The sequence below is a fragment of the Homarus americanus genome, unplaced genomic scaffold (genome assembly GCF_018991925.1).
Source record: "Homarus americanus isolate GMGI-L3 unplaced genomic scaffold, GMGI_Hamer_2.0 scaffold20775, whole genome shotgun sequence".
In the NCBI taxonomy this organism is placed as follows: Eukaryota; Metazoa; Arthropoda; class Malacostraca; order Decapoda; family Nephropidae; genus Homarus; species Homarus americanus.
This window is the reverse complement of record NW_024734885.1, coordinates 40,001-60,545: the sequence shown is the minus strand read 5'-3', so window position 1 is coordinate 60,545 and position 20,545 is coordinate 40,001. Positions and strand designations below refer to the sequence as shown.

At 42.1% G+C, this 20,545-nt stretch overlaps 1 protein-coding gene across 1 annotated transcript in view; it reads left to right on the top strand.

Moving 5' to 3' along the window:
- Positions 1-537: 537 nt before the first annotated feature.
- LOC121870524 (Golgi pH regulator-like) overlaps positions 538-20,545 on the top strand; it is a 42,781-nt gene continuing 22,773 nt past the window's right edge. The window contains exons 1-2 of the mRNA XM_042372359.1: positions 538-785; positions 925-1,031. Of these exons, the coding sequence (XP_042228293.1) occupies positions 553-785; positions 925-1,031 (340 nt within the window). The 5' untranslated portion in view covers positions 538-552. The remainder of the gene's footprint in view (positions 786-924; positions 1,032-20,545) is intronic.

The following is a 20,545-nucleotide window of genomic DNA, read 5'->3' as shown; positions in this document are numbered from 1 at the left end:
GATAAGTAAAAAAAAAAAAAAAAAAAGCTGCCTATCTACCTATTGGACAAACTAAAAGCATTCGAACCCGGGAGTTTCGGACCACAGAATGCGGACTAAAGAGGTACAACCTGTAGTAGGCGAGAGAGAGAGAGAGAGAGAGAGAGAGAGAGAGCATATACTTTTTGGGGGGGTGGAAAGTTTATTGATGGGTAAACCATGTTATCTGTCTGGTAAAGTAATTGCAGAGATTTAATGTGGGCAAATAAGTGAAATGTCTGTGTTGCTCATGAGATTTGGCCACTGTGCACCAAAGCGGGGAAGGATTTGCAAAAATAAATGAAATAAAAATAATACATTTATATAATATCTAGATTAAGGCACCAACTTTAAATTCATTGATAAATTGATCAATCAGTAAACATAAAATCACATAACAGCTTCATGTATTGTATAGTTTTATAATACTTCTGTACTGTAGTGTGCAGTGTACACTACAGTACATTGTACACTGTGGATAGAACATTCACTGGTCTAAAGTTTCTGTATACTGTACTGTATCTTGAATTGTAAATGAAGTTTAGTTACAAATATCCCTCTGGTATCTGCCTTACTGATCTATCAAAATTATCTCCTTTTCAGTTAATATTCTTCATAGGAGGCTGGGTATGGTTTGTTAAAAAGATCTTCCGTGATTATGAGGTCCACAACACCCTTGTTCAGCTGTTCTTCCCAATGATCTTCATGCTCTCTTGTGCAATGTTTGAGCTTATTATCTTTGAGATAGCTGCTGTGCTGGAATCAGGGTGAGCAATATTTGACTTTCATCAACTGCTAATATTGTACAGTACATACATAGAGCACAACAAGTATTTAATATCTGAACCTAAATAATGTAAATGTTAAAATGAATCTCGCACACATTACTGTGTCATTTTTTTCTAGGTCTCGCTACCTCTACTGGCAAGTGGTGCTGTACTCAATGCTCATCATGCTGATCTTGGTCATACCATTCTACCTCTGCCACTTTGCTGTTTCAAACATTAGAATGGGTAAGTTTTATCATTGTAAGCCCTGAATAGCAAGTTAAGTGGTAATCAAAGACAAACCACCCTTTTTTCTCAAACCATGTTACAATAGACCCCAACTCCCCCAATTTAACACAAGAATGAAACCAAGAATTATTATGAAAAATTGAAATGTACCTGTATTAAGCCTTAAGTCCTGGGTTAGGGTGCTGCTGACAGTAACACCCCCCTCCAGCTGGGATAAACCAAGAAAAAAATAAACTTTCCCAAAAATAAATAAATAAATAAATAAATAAAATAAAAATAAAAATAAAAATAGAAAAAATGGCGGGAAAATAGCGGACGTTCTGAAACGTCACCCGGGGCCTGAAGGTTAAAATTGGTCAATGTATTTCAATGGAAAAGTAGGGGTAATGAATTGCAGCCCCAAAACATACACCCAAAAATTTCCTAGGCCACCACTTTTTCTCACTTCCACACTAATTCCACTATTTCAAAACACTTTTTAACAAATTACAACTCCCCTTGAGTTTGAGTAACTGCTTCTTGGACTACTGTTTGGGTGTTCAAAATAATGCAGATCCGCACTTATGTTCAGCTGAAGTCTACAGCCTTAATTTTTTTTTCAGCCATGTTTTTTCCTACGTTAATTAAATGTGGCTGTACACCATCATGTTATAATGAAGATGTTTTAAAAATAAAAACATTTTGCAAGCTTTGAGATAGGTGTTTATGTTGCTATATAGCCGCCAATACCACATACATTCATTACAGACGTCCTCACCATGTCGGTCATGGAGTACAGTAGAACCTCGATAAATCGGACTAATGGGGGCAAACCCCAGTCTGAAAAATTTGAAAGTATATAAGCGAATCTATGGGTGGAAGGGGTGGAGATGACACTGCTTATCTGAACTTTAAAGAAAATCAGTTGTTTTTATAATTTTATTACAGCAGCTTCAGCAACTAAGGTCTCTAAGTGCATGACAAGTTTTTAAATCACTATTACATCAACAATAAAAAAAGCCGGTTAAAGAAATATTTTAGGGGTATAGTGTGGGTGGGAGATTTATTGTAATCTGGGGCAAGGGGGGGGGGGGTTCCCTCCCCCAAGATCCCTTTAGCACTTTCAGAGGTTATCGGCACAGAGTCTGTGCCAACAGTCACTCATGAGTGAAGTGGTTGTGTCACCCTGTATGTGCCACAGAAATTTTTTTTCTTTGTCGGTACTGGTTTTGTTACCCAAGTCCCATGAGGATAGTAATTATATTCTTTGATATAATTCTCATAGTTTATCAAGGATGAGCCTTTGTTACTAGATTTGAAAAGTTTGTTATTCATGAAAAAAAACACAGTAGGTATCTTGGTACGATAACTACCGTCTCTGGCAGTATCTGGAACTTTAGACGCTGCCGGGAGTCGCTACGATGTTTGCAGGAGGGGTGTCACAGACGTTGTGATGATGATGCTGATGTACTCTTTGGCGACAATGTACTTCGCTCTGTGATTCTGATGAATCTGTAGAACTGGATGATAATGGTAAGCAGGACTGCATATCAAAATTTTTTATGACAATTACAAAATTAGTTTCTGCATTATTTGTCAAAAAAGTTTACCGCACAGGTTATGAAATATATCAATCCACGGAATGTAATTTCATTACATTGATTACACATTGCAGACACATCTGATGAAAATACTCCTAGTTCTGACACCAATCATGTAACCAATGTACCAGGCAGAAAGCGTGCGAGGGTTAGTCGGGAAGAAATCGGTGGAAGAGGTGATTTAGGTGAGTGACACGTAACATTCTCAATTAACGAATTTTCGGTTAGCAATTAGCTCCCATATGGATTTTCAGTTCCATTAACGAACAAAACTTCTTGAAAGCCTTAAGCGAAAGCGGCTTTGCTGTGTGAATCAGCTGATCGGCTAGTCCGCCAATACAGTGTCGGTTCTATGTTTACATATGTTTCCAGTGGAGTAAATATCAAGAAAACTGTGCTCCTTAATATTTTTGCATTTTTTATATTAATATTATTGGTCATTCTAAAATTTAGCCATCCAAGCTCTGTCTACATAAAGTTTTTCAACTACAGGGATTTCTGTTATAACGCGTGTTTTGACAACGCGAATTGGCTCTAACGCGATTGATGAATAGAGGAACAATATTTGTAAAACGTGTTTGCTCTAACGCGATTCCAGCGATTCCACTCGAACGGTTGTTGTGGCTTGGTGCGGGGTTATGCAGTGTTTACAGTTCACGTTCGACATCACATGTTCAATTGATTTATGTGTTTTGCTTGTGAACAATTGCAGAAATAATTTACCGTATATCTTGGCCTATAAGAAGGAATTTGAACCATAAAAAAATTAGCCCAAAGTTAGGAGGTCGTCTTAGGCACCAGATATAAAATTCTTACCTCTTAAATTTTGTGGTTTAGCGTGTCAAGAGTGGTGATGGAAACATGGTAAACCACTCACAAGGTCCTACCACTAATTATTTTATACTGAAACTTACGTTTGGGAAGCTGGATTAAAATGAAGATTACCGGTATATTAAAATAATAAAAATGTATTATAAACCAGTCTAACATACCATAAAAGAACAATATACCCCGGTAATAAACACAGCTGCTATCATCACCCCCCCCCCCATTTGCCAGTGACAAGAAAGGGAAAGTGACCTTGACTGTGACCGCCTGTGGCTATTTTTAGCCGTCCTTGTGTTCGGAAGTGGTCAGTAATGCATATCTGTATATTTACTGTTGATAATACTTATCTCCAATAAATAATTCATTTAAAATTTATTTTTTTACAAAGAATATTCAGTAAATGACTGCGTTAATTCTTGAAACTACCGACAGTGGTAAATTTAGGATATGAATGATGAACAGAAGTCACGTCATGGATTCGGCGTTTGGTCCTTAATGATCACCATAAATGTCTGGTCAACTTCACCTACCAGGTATAATAGTAGCCTCCCTTTTTTGCGAAACAAGTATATAAATTAAAGAAAATACTTGCAGTGTGTTCAATATGTTACAGTATATTATAAATAAATAAATAAACAAATAAATCGGCAAATCTATTTCAAGTAAATGGAAATATTTTACTCACACCGACATTAGTTCCAGTTAAATAACTGACGCTTAAGTGAGTCACTAGTGTACACCAGCCGGTAAAATTTGATGCCAATACTTTAAGTGAATTGGCCTTATTTTAAATAACCAACCATAAATAAATGCAAAAAGGAAAAAAGATCAAAGGTGAGAAAATTTATATTGTATGTATGTTGTGTTGTCAAAGGAAGAGAAACAATTGAAACTCTGCAATTGTGTGTAAATGAGGCAGAAAGATAGATCAGCAACCTAAGACTTGATCACAATTTTCGTGATGCCATATGGAAGTAGGATCTACCATTAGACAATACTGTACATTATTCTTCCAATATCTTCCCAGGCGGTAGTATCTCCCTGTTTGGTAGCTGCCTACTACCTATACACAAATTTTAGTAATATTACTTTGATACAACATGATAAACAGGGCCGGTGCAAGATGATTTGGCGCCCTAGGCAAGCCTTTAGATGTCCCCCCTTGAAAGTTTTGATAAGCAAATAAGTATGTAAATAAATTAGTCTTTTATTGTAAGAAAAATTTAGTGGACAATTATTTGTAATGTTGACAATCGTGAAACTGGAGATTAGCTTTTACTGTAATGGATACATAACCAAATATATTCTACAAAACATATATCAAATTATTGTTTAAAAAAATACAATCACTAGTACACACTCACGCAGTACATACGTCCACTAGTACACACTCACGCCAGTACATCACGTCACTAGTACACATCGTAACACCGTATGATAAAACTTGACAAAATGACGAGAAGCACTAAGATTGAAACAAAGACTAGCTAAGGTATATCCTGTGTACAGCATTATAGACAGAGTACAAGAGAAATCAAATAACTACATACATTATAAAAATAATAAGACAGTTTCAACTTACTGTTTAGCAGGATAGCCAGCTGTTGAAGTTGTTGCCACTGCACCACACTTTTGGAGATGACTGACTCGACTGAAGTGGCCTGGTCACTGGTGTCTGTGAGTAGTCTGGGCTGAATCTTGATCTCCAACTAATCAAGTTGTTCCAAGGTTACTATTGCCTGGCGGCTGGCGGCTCTGGCGCTGGCCAGTCTCAGTGGGATTATGTTATGGGGTCAAACTTCAGAGGTCAGGTAACCTTGCCTCATCCTGACAAAGGCAGGGAAGGCGGCTCAGCCCCTGGCAGTAAGGGAGGGAGGGATGGTGGGGTTGGAGAAGGTTCCTCAGATGTCAGCCTTCAGGTCACTGCTCGACAGTTCTCCAGGCCGCCAAAGTTAAGGACCGGGTTAGTCCCTCCGAGAGGGTGAATAATATTAAAAAGAAACACAGTCGGCTACCGTCTACCTAACCTCGCCTCCCTCCGACCCCCCTTCTAATATCCTGCTCTGACCCTCCACGGCTCCACCACAGTGTCCACAGTTTCCCTTCATTTTAATTTTATCCAAGTTTGCCTGAATTTGTGGCGCCCCCAGATGTTGGCGCCTAGGCGATCGCCTGGATTAGCCTAGTGGTGGCGCCCGGCCTGATGATAAATTAGGCAAACAATGAAAATAAACAAACAAAAGTTATTTACGAACCTTCTCTCTGAGAACAGAGGGTAATAGATGGAGATAGAGATAAAAGGCTATTTATAGCCCGTCTTTTGTGAAAGTCGACCACACAAAATAATTCATTAAATTATATTTTTTACATGGAATGTTCAGTACATAACTGCGATTATAAAATAGGCCGAGATATCTGGTATGTAATATGTGTGTGTGATGTAAACAAGTCTCTCTCTCTCTCTCTCTCTCTCTCTCTCTCTCTCTCTCTCTCTCTCTCTCTCTCTCTCTCTCTCTCTCTCTCTCTCTCTCTCTCTCTCTCTCTCTCTCTCTCTCTCTCTCTCTCTCTCTCTCTCTCTCTCTCTCTCTCTCTCTCTCTCTCTCTCTCTCTCTCTCTCTCTCTCTCTCTCTCTCTCTCTCTCTCTCTCTCTCTCTCTCTCTCTCTCTCTCTCTCTCTCTCTCTCTCTCTCTCTCTCTCTCTCTCTCTCTCTCTCTCTCTCTCTCTCTCTCTCTCTCTCTCTCTCTCTCTCTCTCTCTCTCTCTCTCTCTCTCTCTCTCTCTCTCTCTCTCTCTCTCTCTCTCTCTCTCTCTCTCTCTCTCTCTCTCTCTCTCTCTCTCTCTCTCTCTCTCTCTCTCTCTCTCTCTCTCTCTCTCTCTCTCTCTCTCTCTCTCTCTCTCTCTCTCTCTCTCTCTCTCTCTCTCTCTCTCTCTCTCTCTCTCTCTCTCTCTCTCTCTCTCTCTCTCTCTCTCTCTCTCTCTCTCTCTCTCTCTCTCTCTCTCTCTCTCTCTCTCTCTCTCTCTCTCTCTCTCTCTCTCTCTCTCTCTCTCTCTCTCTCTCTCTCTCTCTCTCTCTCTCTCTCTCTCTCTCTCTCTCTCTCTCTCTCTCTCTCTCTCTCTCTCTCTCTCTCTCTCTCTCTCTCTCTCTCTCTCTCTCTCTCTCTCTCTCTCTCTCTCTCTCTCTCTCTCTCTCTCTCTCTCTCTCTCTCTCTCTCTCTCTCTCTCTCTCTCTCTCTCTCTCTCTCTCTCTCTCTCTCTCTCTCTCTCTCTCTCTCTCTCTCTCTCTCTCTCTCTCTCTCTCTCTCTCTCTCTCTCTCTCTCTCTCTCTCTCTCTCTCTCTCTCTCTCTCTCTCTCTCTCTCTCTCTCTCTCTCTCTCTCTCTCTCTCTCTCTCTCTCTCTCTCTCTCTCTCTCTCTCTCTCTCTCTCTCTCTCTCTCTCTCTCTCTCTCTCTCTCTCTCTCTCTCTCTCTCTCTCTCTCTCTCTCTCTCTCTCTCTCTCTCTCTCTCTCTCTCTCTCTCTCTCTCTCTCTCTCTCTCTCTCTCTCTCTCTCTCTCTCTCTCTCTCTCTCTCTCTCTCTCTCTCTCTCTCTCTCTCTCTCTCTCTCTCTCTCTCTCTCTCTCTCTCTCTCTCTCTCTCTCTCTCTCTCTCTGTGTGTGTGTGGATGAAATTCGTGGTTTACAGTGAGTGATACGAATGTCGTAACATCACTAGGCTTAAGGCGCCTGAATACTACTTAAACACATTAAATTATGTTAATTGATCACTGTATAATAAATTCATTCACTCATAATTTCAAATTCCCTTATCATCCTGTGTTATATACAAAAATACTTGAGTCCCTGAGCGAGTACACAAAAATAAAACGGAGGACTAAGACATCTTGAAGTGGATAGAGAACGGACATCTCTACTGGGGGACTCAAACGTTTCTCATGTTTTGTGGGCGCTGTAGCATAATATGAATAATATGTAAATTACAATTTACATATATATATACTGTATGTAAATTGTAAAAATTTAAATAAAAGAGAAAACTAAGTACGTAGCGTTTGAAGTGTACTGTATAGTGTTGTGGCTTGGCGCGGGGTTATGCAGTGTTTACAGTTCACGTTCGACATCACATGTTCAATTGATTTATGTGTTTTGTTTGTGAACAATTGCAGAAATAGTTTATGTAATATTTATGTATACAGTATACCTGTACATATGTAAATTGTAAAATTTTAAATAAGAGAGAAAAACAAAATACATAGCGTTTTAGACCCGCGCACTCTGTTTACTCCACACATTGAGTTTGAAACACGTGTGAAGTTTTTAAGCATCCTCAGTGAATTCTGATTACTGTTTCCCCAATTTTGTGACTATGGAAAAGAAGAATATCTCTGGGAAGCATTCTGGTGATCGCATTTCCGGTGTTGATCGTAAAAGAAAGGCTATAACACTTGAAGAAAAGCTTGATGTTTCATGACTCCTCAACATCAATCTTCTCCCCCATCAAGTTATATTCATATTTTTTCAAGGTAAAGTGTAACATTTGCTGTATGATTTCATTATTAGATATGAATGTAACATTTATTTAGACTGTGCTGTCCTTTGTGTTAGGCTAACTACGATTTTGTTTTCGATTTGGAGTAATCTGCACCTAACCCCATTTTCTCCATAAGCCCTGTTATTTCTATTACGTGAATTTCTATAACACAATGTTTTACAAGAACACAACTATCGCGTTATAGCAGAACTACCTGTACAGTAAAACCTCAATTAACCGCCCACATATGGGGGGGACGGGGCCAACGTATAATCCAAAAGGTCGGTTAATAGTAAATAAAATCTACAAAAATAAAACGTACCTTTTTGAAGTACCTATCCCTAACCTACCTCATTTAAGTCCCTCTATTCATTTTTGTTCATTTGCCATTCATATTTCAATAGCATTTGCCTTAAAACATTAACCACTTTAGCACTACAGGTTGACAACCCATTATCTGAAATTCCGAAAACCGAAAAGCTCTAAAAACCGAAAGTTTTTTGTGGGGCATCAGGGATTAGCCCACCCGGGCATAAATCACTGACTCACATCGGGGCCTGGTGGGCGAAAATGTAATAGTAATAATAATTATAATAATAATAATTATTCATAGTAAATAAAATTTTTAATTAAAATACTGTATAACAAAATAAAATAATAATGATAGCAATAATAATAATAGTAATAATAAAATATAATAATAAAATTAATAATAATAATAATACAGTTTTACCCCGCTTAATGCGCTTTCACTTAATGCGTTTTCGCATATACGCGGTGCCTTGCCAAAGCTGAACTTTCACTTAACGCGGGTTTTTTCCACATATACGCGGTGAGTGTCCGGCTCGGATGCTATTTTTAGATTTTGCCCACGTGCCACGCGCCACCCACCCGCCCGCCTGCCTGCCTGCCTCTCCCTCCTCCTCCCTCCGCTTGGGTAAGCGGCGCGGTAAGGTTGCGCAGTGTGTGTCTTTGTTGCGTTATCACTGACGTCATATGACGTCTCGGACTGTGATTGGCCATGCAGCCCTACCCCCCTCTGCTGCTAGCTGTAATTGGCTTAAAGTATTATGACGTGACTACCCCGGGGAGGGAGGGAGGGAGGAGAGACGACGCTTGACCTAGCCGCGGCAGTTTCATCCCTCAAGGCCACGCCGGGTTAACGCGCATCCATTGTTCCGTAAAATGGCTTCCGCCGGACCACCACCCCCAGAGAGAAACCTTTCCTTACCTGGACCCAGCGGCACTAAACCAAAGAAGACACGACGTTCATTAAGCTACGAGCTGAAGTACCAAATTGTTCAAGATTTGGAGAAAGGAAGACGCCAAGTTGATCTCGCGCGCCAGCATGGCGTCAACGAATCTACGATTCGTACAATAAAGAAGGATGCAGCCAAGATAAAGGAGCACATGAAGATCACAAAGTCTGCAGGTGCTTCATCTATCAGGTATTGCCAGAACAGGGTGCTGGCAAAAGTGGAAACTTTGCTGGTGAGTTATTTGGTGCGTCAGGCGCGACGCAACATGGCGGTGGACACGCGCTCAGTGCAGGAGTACGCACGTGAGCTATACGCAGCAGTGACACGTAAACTGGGAATTGCAGAGCCCAAACCCTTCAATGCTTCCCATGGTTGGCTGCATAGGTTTAAGAGGAGGAACAAGGTCACCAACATCAGCATTGTTGGTGAGGAAGCGAGTGCTGACCGTGCGGCGGCTAGAGATTTTCCTCCGTTTTTACGTGAGATTATGGAGGAAGGACAGTACAGTGACGACCAGGTGTTTAACATGGACGAATCTGGTCTTTTCTGGAAAAAGTTACCTTCCAAGACCTTCGTTGTCCAGTCTGCGAGCAAGGTAAGGGGCCGGAAGATGCAGAAGGAACGCATCACCGTCCTGTTTACCACCAATGCCTCCGGTACCTGTAAACCAAAGTTATCGGTGATTCACAAAGCCCGCAAGCCGCACGCCTACAAGAATATGGACATGAACAAGCTTAATGTCCACTGGCTAACCGCACGTAAGGCGTGGATGTCCTCTTCTCTGTCCCTCTTCTGGTTTGACAACTGTTTTGTTCCTGACGTGCAGAAATTCTGCGAGCAACAGAATGTTCCTTTCAATATTTTGTTGCTCCTTGACAACGCACCTGGACACTCGCCCCTACTTATGGATCGTCACCCCAACGTAAAAGTGGTCTTCCTTCCTCCCAACACTACGTCATTAATCCAGCCCATGGACCAGGAGTTAATCTGCAATGTTAAAGCTGCATACTCGGCAAAGAAATTCAAGCTCCTGAACGACTCTACCAACACCAAGGATGAGTTGCGTAAGCTGGGTGACACCGACAGCGAGAGTAAAAGCGACGAGGACAAGGAACAAGAGGCGGCGACTCAAGAACTTCTCGTCAAACAATTTTGGAAGAAGTTTAACGTCAAACAAGCTGTAGACTTCTTGGTGGAGGCATGGGATCTGCTGACTATTGCTACGATTCGTCACGCATGGAGACATGTGTTGCATGGCATACCAGGTGAGAGGAGGAGTGAACCTGTGACTGGTCAGGTTCAGACTGTTGCAGTAGCAGTGGACCTTGCCAGAGAAGCTGCGCTCAGTATTACAGCTGAAGGCTTCTCCGAGACCACCAACGAAGACATCATGGAGGTGATCAGAGATCCTGAAGTGACTGCCGACGAGATGTTGGAAGAAGAACCCGCCAGTGAAGAGGAGGAAGAAGGTGCGTCATTCTCCGAAGAACCTAGTTTAAGTCATAGTGATATTAAGTGTCTCATAGAGTTAACAGAAAAAATTAAGTCCATCGTTTCCCGCGACACTGACGATGAACGCCATGACGTCTTCCATACCCGACTGGTGCAGGCTATGGAGCCGTACATCACGGTGTATCATGACAACAGCAAAGCATAACCGAGTTCTTCGCCCGCAACCCACCACAGCCAGCCCAAGCCAGTGATAGTGATAGTGAAGTTGATTTTGAGGGATTTGTCAGGGAAGCCATGACAACTGTAAGTGACAGTGATATTGATTCACCTAGTAATGGTGATTCACCTAGTAATGGTGATTCACCTGAGGGGCAGTAATCTGCCCTCTGCCTCGGATCCAGCCTCCATCCCCGTATGCCGACCCATCTCTTCTACTACCGTGAGTGTTCCTCAAAAATTTTCGTTTTTTAACCTATTCTTTATTTTTCCTATGTTAACCTTTATCTTTCCTAACCTAACCTCTTCTATATTACTTGTTTTTCATGCCACCATAAAGTTAAGATAGAATTTTTACTACAACATAGTTATTTGTCGTCAAAATGTGGAGTTTGGGGGTCAGGTTGGGTTCTATTGGAATTAATCCCATATGTTCTGTTATTCACTTAACGCGGTTTTCACTTAACGCGGGACCCTCTGGGTTCAATTGACCGCGTTAAGTGGGGTACAACTGTAACAATAATACCTGTACTGTAATGCATACAGTACCCTGTGAAATCGAACATGACTTGGACCTGACGCTTTTGGGCGCTTGACAAACGTCGGGCAGCGGGTGTGAGTGAGGCGTCACTTGTGTCTCAGTGTTGCTACTACTGTAGTCATACATTTGCATCTGCTGCTCTTATATTTTTATGTAATTTTGTTTAATTTCACTGAAAATGCCAAAAAGAGCTTCAGATACCCCTATGGGTAACAGCGAGAAGAAAAGGAAGCGTCTCTCATTATCGATAGCACAGAAAGTGGAGTTGTTACAGAAGCTTGATCGTGGTGTACCTGTGCGGCATCTTACTGAAGAATATGGTGTGGGAACTACCACCGTATATGATTTAAAGAAACAGAAAGACAAGTTGTAGAAGTTTTACACTGACAGTGATGACCCCAAAATAATGCAAAACAGATAAACATTGCATCGGGCAAAAAATGAAGATCTTGACCGCGTGCTGATTGAGTGGATTCGACAACAAAGAACTGAACGTATGCCACTGACTGGTTTGATGGTCATGAAACAAGCTAAAATATACCACGAAGAACTGAACATTGATGGTGAGTGTGAATATTCAGAAGGTTGGCTGCAGAAATTTAAGAAGCGTCATGGTATAAAATATCTGAAAATCTGTGGTGAAAAAGCTTTGCTGATCATGAAGCAGCTGAACATTACATTGACGAATTTGCCAAAATTATATCTGATGAAAACCTTAGTCGTGAACAAATTTACAATGCTGATGAAACAGCTCTGTACTGGCGCTACGTTCCTAGAAAAACGTTAACAACCGTTGATGAGAGAGCACCAACAGGTGTTAAGGATGCTAAGGACAGGTTGACTGTTCTTGGGTGTGCCAATGCTGCAGGCACACACAAGTTAAAGTTGACAGTGATTGGGAAAAGCCGACGACCAAGATGTCTGAAAGGTGTACATAATTTACCTGTGCATTATTATGCCAACAAGAAAGCATGGGTAACCAGAGAAATATTTTCTGACTGGTTCAATAACCACTTTGTACCATCAGCACGAGCTCATTGCAGGGAAGCTGGACTGGAATCAAACTAAAATTCTATTGTTCCTTGACAGCTGCTCTGCACATCCCCCTGCTGAACTTCTTGTGAAAAGTAATGTTTTTGGCATTTACTTCCCCCCCAATGTGACGTCTTTAATACAGCCTTGTGACCAAGGAATTTTATGCTCCATGAAGAGCAAATATAAAGATGATTTTTTGAACTGTATGCTTGATGCAGTCAACAGAGGCGTAGGAATCCAAAGCTTCACGAAAGAGTTCAGTGTTAAGGATGCCATTTATTCAGTTGTTAATGCTTGGAACGCTGTTGATAAACCAACATTAACAAATGCTTGGCGCAAACTTTGGCCTACAACGATGTTTGAAGGAAATGAAGATGCAGATAAAGACTTTGAAGGATTTCGTGTCACTAAAGAGAAGATGATGATATCAAACCTCCTTACTTACGCCAAAGGTTTATCTTCCAAAAGTGTAAATAAGTTGGAGGAAGCCGACATTGAAGAAGTGCTGAACATTGACAATGATGCACCTGTTGTGCATTCATTGAGTGATGGGGAAATAGCTGAAATGGTGCTAAATAAAGATAAGCATGAGGATAGTAGTGATGATGATGATGATGAAATTGTGAACACAGGTGAAAAAGTCTCCATAGACGATGTGGTGAAAACCTGTGATCAGTTAATTACTGCCCTTGAACAACATGCATTTATCAGTGAGCACGAGATTATGGCAGTTTATTCAATTAAAGAGAGACTGCTTAGACAGAAACCACTGTTAATGCGACAGATGACACTGGAAGAAGCCTTTAAAAAGACCATCTGTCCTAGTGTTGAGTCATCACTTGAGAGCCCTGTTCCTGGCCCATCTTCAGATGTCTGACTCCTACTTGATTATGACAACACTGATGTGTCCTCTTCATGATAAACAAGCCAGCTGTAATGTACCTTTACTGTATCTGTTTGAAGTTTTACTGAATGTTTTCCTTACAAATAAACTGTACTAGAGTATATATGGACTATAATTATCCCACAATTTCATTTATGCCAAACCTAACTGAACTGAAACTAACCTAACCTAACAACCTAACCATTCGAAAACCGAAAAATTCCAAAAACCGAAATGTGTCTGGCCCCAAGGATTTCGGATAAGGGATTGTCAACCTGTATATGCACTGAGTAAACAAACATTTTTTTAATCTAAGCACTACAGTATATGCATTGGGATACGGAAAAATCAAATACAATCGATTTTCCAATTTTTTATTTTTTATTTTGCCCATTTATTTACTTATTTTAGGGGTCCGGGATCGGCAGTTAATCCGAAAGTCGGTTAATCAAGGGTCGGTTGATAGAGGTTTTACTGTAATATTTTTGGCTCGATATATGTAACTTTATTCATTTATTTTTACTCATTTACATGCACACACTGTCCTAAGGGCAAAGCTGTACTGTACATACTGTATACTCAAAATAATGTACATAATTACTAAGATTTTTGTCTAGTGCAAACTATAGCATGTTTATATTCAAACTAATCAATATCTTATAAGAATTCCAGCAATGTAAATTATATTCTCCCCGGTCACTTCTGTGACATTTTATAAACAAAAACAAAAACTCAATCTAAAGGACATAAATAAACAAATAAATACTTCACTAGACCTTAGGGGCCAACTGTCAAACATGTCACTGTCACCTCCCCTCCCCCCAATCTTCCCAGCCAGGGTTTGGTGGTTTTAGGCTTAAAGCTTTGATCTTATGTAATATCACAGACTAAAGTTAGGAGAATATAATTTGCATTGCTGGAATCCTTGCAAGACAGTGAATAATTTGAATCTAGACATCATATACTTTGCTCAAGAGATAAAAATTTTAGTACATTAGTTTAGTACATTTTAATAATGTACAAGTTTTTCAACTGCATTTTTGGGTAGATTTACATAAATTTCCTCATTTATTTTTATTCAATTACATGCACACACCATACTAAAAGAAATGTAAAAGAAATAAATGACCTAAGTGCAAACCTGTACTGTACATGTACTACATGATTACGGTACTAAAATTTTTGTTTCGTGCAAATTATAGCTTGTTTATATTCAAATTAATCACTATCTTACAAGAATCCCAGCAATGTAAATTATATTCTCCCAGGTCATTTCAGTGGCATTTTATTAGAGAAAACTTAGTCACTCTTAAGGACTGATAAATAAACACGCATTAGACATTAGACCTTCGGTGCCAACTGTCAAACATATCACCTCACCTCCCCTTCCCTCCCTCTCCCCCATTTGCCCAGCCAGGGTTTTAGGCTTACAGTTTTTATCTTATATAATATCACAGAGTAAAGTTAGGAGAATATCATTTGCATTTCTGGAATCCTTGCAAGACTCAAACTGGGCTCCTTGATCAGTGATGACAGTCGTGGGAGGACCGAAATGGGAGACCCAACCATCCAGGAAGGGGCGGACGGCTGACTCTGCTGTAGCATTAGGCATGGGAATGGCTTCTGTCCACCTGGTGAAACGGTCAATGCAGGTGAAGATGTCGGTGTTGCCGCAGGATACTGGAAGAGGTCCCACGATGTCGAGGTGCACTACCTGGAAGTGTCCTTTGGGTACAGGAAAGGTTTCTAAGGGACCCCATGTGTGTTGATGTATCTTAGAGGACTGGCAGGCCAGGCACTGGGCAGCCCATTTCCGAGTATCAGCCTTGATGCCTGGTCAGACGACACGTTGCGTGAGAAGGTGCTGGGAGGTCCATACACCTGGGTGGCCGAGACCATGGATGCGGTCGAAGATGGCACGGTGGTGGATGTGAGGCACGAACGGTCTAGGCTGCCCACAAGACATGTCACACCACAACTTGATGTTTGTGCCGGGAACGGGGAGTTCTTGAAGGGCGAAACCTGAGGGCGATGTCTTGTATGCTGCAAGGTCTTCGTCGTTCTCTTGAGCTACGGTGAGCTGTCTGTAATCCATGGGTGGAGATGAGGGAAGAATGCTAGATATAAAACGAGAGAGGGTGTCGGCGATCTCGTTGTGGCTGCCCTTGATGTGTTTGATGTCGCTGGTGAACTCCGAGATGTAAGCCAAAAGTGGCGAAGAACACGAAGTGCATGTGTCTGGGAGGCTGAAGCGAAGGCGTGGCTTGTGATCAGTGAAGATGGTGAACTGACGGGCCTTGAGGAAGTGCTGGAAATGCTTGACAGCAAGATATATGGCCAGGAGCTCTCGATCGAAGGCGCTGTACTTGAGTTGAGGTGGTTGAAGCCGCTGTGAGAAGAAGGCAATGGGCATGAGAGTTCCGTTGATCTCCTGTTGTAAGACGGCGCCCACGGCAGTAGAAGAAGCGTCTGTTGTGAGAGTGGTCCGGTTGTTGAGGGCAGGGTGAGCCAGCAGGTTAAGGTGTGTGGTGTGCTGCTTGATAGTGGTGAATGCTGTAAAAGTCTCTTGAGTCCATATGAGAGGCTTGTGAGACGCCTTGGGGAGTCCCTTGAGAAGATCGTGGAGAGGAGCGAAGAAGTTTGCAGACTGGGCAATGAAGCGGTGGTAATATTTTACTAAACCCAGGAATTCTCAGAGCTTCTTCGCTGTTTCAGGTTTGGGGAACTCCTTGAGCAGGGAGGAGAACTCGTTGGACGGTGAGAGGCAGGTGATAGTGTCGGCGACTGCGGCACATGTACCCCGGATCATGTGTGCTGTAGGCTCATGGATGAGGCAGAGGTTGCTTGGGTCGATGCTGAGCTTGAGGAAGGTGAGGAAGTCGAAGCCAAGGATGGGTTGAGAGACGTCTACCACCACGAAGGACCAGCGCAGAGTCTTGGGAAGACCAAGATCTAAGGCAAGGATGTGTGCACCGTAGGAGGCAATGGGGGTACCATTGGCGGTGAGCAGGTCTTATGAGGGTTGCTTCGATGTGTCTCGCGGTGAGGGATGATGCTGACCGAATCCCCTGTGTCAAAGAGGAATTTCCTGCCGGAGATGCTGCCAGTGATATGCAGCAATGAGACACCTGAAGTGACGGAGGTTGTGGCGTCTACCAATCCCTGTCGATGCCATTTCCTGAGTAGTTGTAGGTAGCGTCACAACATCAAGCGTTAGCACCGAAGCGTTGATGGTACCAGCAAAGGGTAGGTGCACTGTGCTGGGAGCTGGCGGCGGGGTCCGAGGCAGGACAAAGACGTCGGGGTTGGTAGAACACGGTGCGTCGGGCAGGAACAGGAGCAGAGCTGCTCAAGGGTGTCCATCCTGTGGTGCAGAGACTGTAGCAGGTCCCTCATGTCTAGTGAGGTGTTGCTCATCTGAAGAGCGTTGATCCGGTTGACAAGATCGGAGGTAGGTGACGGTGTGGCAGCTGAGTTGTCCGCGGCAGCATGGTACATAGCAGTGTATTCTTGGAATGCTCTGTCTGCCGTGGCTGCGTAGGTCGCCGGGGATGTAGAGTAGTCCATTGCAGACAGAGCGAGGCAAACTTTTGCGGGGAGCTTCTGGGCGTGAAGCTGGCGCAGGGCAGTGTCAGGAAGCCTTTCTGTGTGGTGGGAGTTTAGTCTACGCATCTCGTCCCAGAGATGTGCAGGCGTTGAGTTTCCGAGGGGTAGACTTAATAGGTCTTGCAGGAGACTGGCGCCAGGCCACTGGTATCGCCTCTTCAGAGCATCTCGTAGAGCTGCAAATTTGTTGTCAACTGGAGGGTTGGTGATGACTTCTGAGACTTGTGTGGCGACTTCTGTAGGCAGGGAACAGACCAAGGCGATGTAATTTTGCTCGTCCTTAGCTGTTGAGCCGGTGAGAGCTGCCTCCACATGAATTTTCCAGTCCTCGATGTTGTGGTTGAAGACTGGAAGAGAGATCCGTTTCTCATCCATCCTTGTGTGAGTGCGTCACTCCGTGGGTCACCAATTATAGCATAGTGTATGTGGCCAGTAGTGTAATTTCTCTTCGTGTTTGTCTATTTTCTCTTTGTTAGGCTCACATACATACGTAGATGTTGGAGATCTCGCACTAAGGATGGAGGTGAGAAAGGAAACTCACAATGGCGTTTTCTTTATACAGTCATGCGCTGGTTAACGTCCTAGATACGTTCTTGGAAACGTGATGTTAACTGAAATGGACGTTGTCCGAAATTACATAAACCTATCGGATTTATTCTCATGGGGGTTCCAGGCACCCAACCCCAAGTTTCCCATTTTACAACCATTTAGACCCACTAAATATATATACAGTGGTCCCTCGGTTAACGAGCACAATCCGTTCCAGCAGGTTGCTCGTTAACCGAAAATCTCGTTAACCGAAACCATTGTTTCAATGGGTTTTTGGGTAATTGGTTCCAGCTCACCGAAAATTGCCTAAATTCAACAAAAATGGAAGAAAAATTCACTTACTTTGAGGTGTGTATGTAGAAGGCTCCTGGATGATGATGATGATGTGCATTTGAAGTGGGAGGTGGAGGAGGAGAAGGGAGAAGAGAAGGAAGTGGAGGTGGAGGAGAAGCATTTTACTGCTTCTTGGAAGGTGAGTCATCTTCCGTGAAAATGTCAGGAACCTCTGAACTGACAGATTCTCCACCATGAACATCCTCTCTCCTTCTTGAAGTGGAAGGCTGAGGTATAGCATCTTGTTCCCTCTGCCCTTTACTGAAGAAAGTGTCAATTGTGGTCTGTGGGGCATCTGTCCTCCTCACCATTAACTTATGTTTAAAGAAGGAGACCACTGAGTCCTCAACATGACACAAAGTTAGTTCAGTTGTTTCCACTTCTGGGTGCTTTGAAGCCAGTTCCCTGAACTTCTCCCAGTAGTAAATCACATCTTTCAACTGTTTAGCTGACATATGGTCATCACTTCCCCTTTCCTCCTCACCACTGTCAGCTTCTAACATCTCATCCAGTTGCTGCAAGTCTTCAGTCGTAAGTTCCTGCTCATGATATATCACAAGCTCGACCACATCATCATCCTCCTCCACTTCGAGGCCCAATGACTGACCAATAGACACAATCTCCTGGTCCAACTCCGTTTCTTCCTCAAATCCCTCAAAATCATGGACTGCTGATGGCCACAGTGCTTTCCATGCATAATTGAGAGATCTAATGGAGACTTCTCGCCATGCAGACACAATCAATTTTACAGCCTCCAGGATATTGAATTGTGTCTTCCAGAACTGTGCCAGTGTTAGTTCAGGATCAGTGGAAGTTGACTGATAACACCTCCTGAACATTTTCTTCATGTACAGCTTCTTGAAGTTGCTGATCACATTCTGGTCCATTGGCTGTATAATTGATGTAGTTTTGGGAGGCAAAAACAGCACTTTGACAAAGTCAAATCGAGCCTCCAAGGTGCTGGCAAGTTGAGGGTCATGACCAGAGGCATTATCCATAAGAAGAGCCTTTAAAGGGAGTTTATTGGTGGTTAGGTAGCTCTTCACAGAAGGGCAAAACACCTCAACAGCCCATTCATTAAAGAGCTGTCTTGTCACCCATGCCTTACGGTTGGACTTCCAATACACTCCAAGTTGTCCTTTTACCACTTGCTGTTGCTTGAACACCCTGGGGTTCTCAGAGTGGTAGACATGCATAGGCTTCAGTCGGAAATCCCCTGAAGCATTGGCACCAAGCAATAGAGTGAGACGGTCTTTCATGGGTTTATCCCCAGGTAAAGAGGCTTCATCTCTGGTGATGAATGTCCTTTTGAGCATTTTCTTCCAGAACAGCCCAGTTTCGTCCACATTGAACACTTGCTGTGGAAGATAATTTTCTTCATCCACCAGTTTCTTAAACTCCACTACAAAATTTGCTGCTCCTTCCTTATCTGCACTGGCAGTTTCACCATGTCTAACACCACTAAAAATGTCACTTCTTTTCTTAAATCTTTCAAACCAGCCCTTGCTTGCCCGAAAATCTTCAAACTCTGTGCCAGAAAAACAAGGTTGATCTTCCTTTGAATGTTCGTAAATCTCCCTGGCTCTTTCACAAATATATTCTGTAGAAACTGAATCACCTTTCATTTGTTTTCCCCTAATCCAAATGAGAAGTGCCCTCTCTGTTTCTGCTATCAATGATCTACCTTTAAACAGTCTGGTAGATTTGTCTCACTTTCACTTCCTTGAACTTGTCTTTCTGTGCAAGAATTGTCGACACAGTTGATGCCGACATGCCATATTCCTTACTAAGCACATTTGTTCTAATGCCTTCTTCATGTTTCTTAATAATTTCCTGTTTCACTTGAATTGAAATCGCCTTTCTTGATTTCTTTGGTGCCATGCTGGATTCAATACAGTAATTTCACCACTAAAATTTTAAGTTCACTAGCTGTAATTAAAGATTATTTTCTTTAAATCAACACTGCACTGTGCTATATATTATCAATATGTTAAATAAATTTCAGAATGACCAATAATTGTATTGTAAAAACGTAAAAATAGTTTATGTTCAAGAGAGTCTCAAGCAAGATGTTACCTCTACTGACCAGAGATACAAACTGACGCCTGCTGGGCGAGTCAAGTGGCAGTTTGGCACGCTAAAGACTAGTTTCCTGTACTTCAATTACGTTAAATAATTGTTAAAATGACTTAAAATTTTAATATAAAACTTGTAAAATTATTGAATAGTACAACCTTCTTGATATTTACTCAAATGGGAACGAATTTAAGCCCTAGAACCGATTACTGTATTGGCGGACTAATATTCCAGCTGGTGAGCAGGCGAAAACATGTTGAGAAGAATTCGTAAGGATTTCCTTAACCGAATTTTTTTTTCGTTAACCGAGTTGAAGATTCTTATGGAAGGTAATTCGTTAACCAAAATTTCGTTAACCGAGGCATTCGTTAACCGAGGGACCACTCAAATTATTCGCTATCTTGCAAGGATTCCAACAATGTAAGCTATATTCTGCTAAGTTTAGTCTGTGATATTTTATAAAATAAAAAACTTTAAGCCTAAAACTAACGTCACCCTGTTTTGGGAATGCTTCTAAAGGAGGTTTCTTAGCCCAGAGCCCCCAAAATTTTTGTCCGAATCTTCCAAAATCCGGATTTAACCGGGTCTGGATCTTCAAGGGTTTACTGTATGTATGTTTTGTTGCCAAA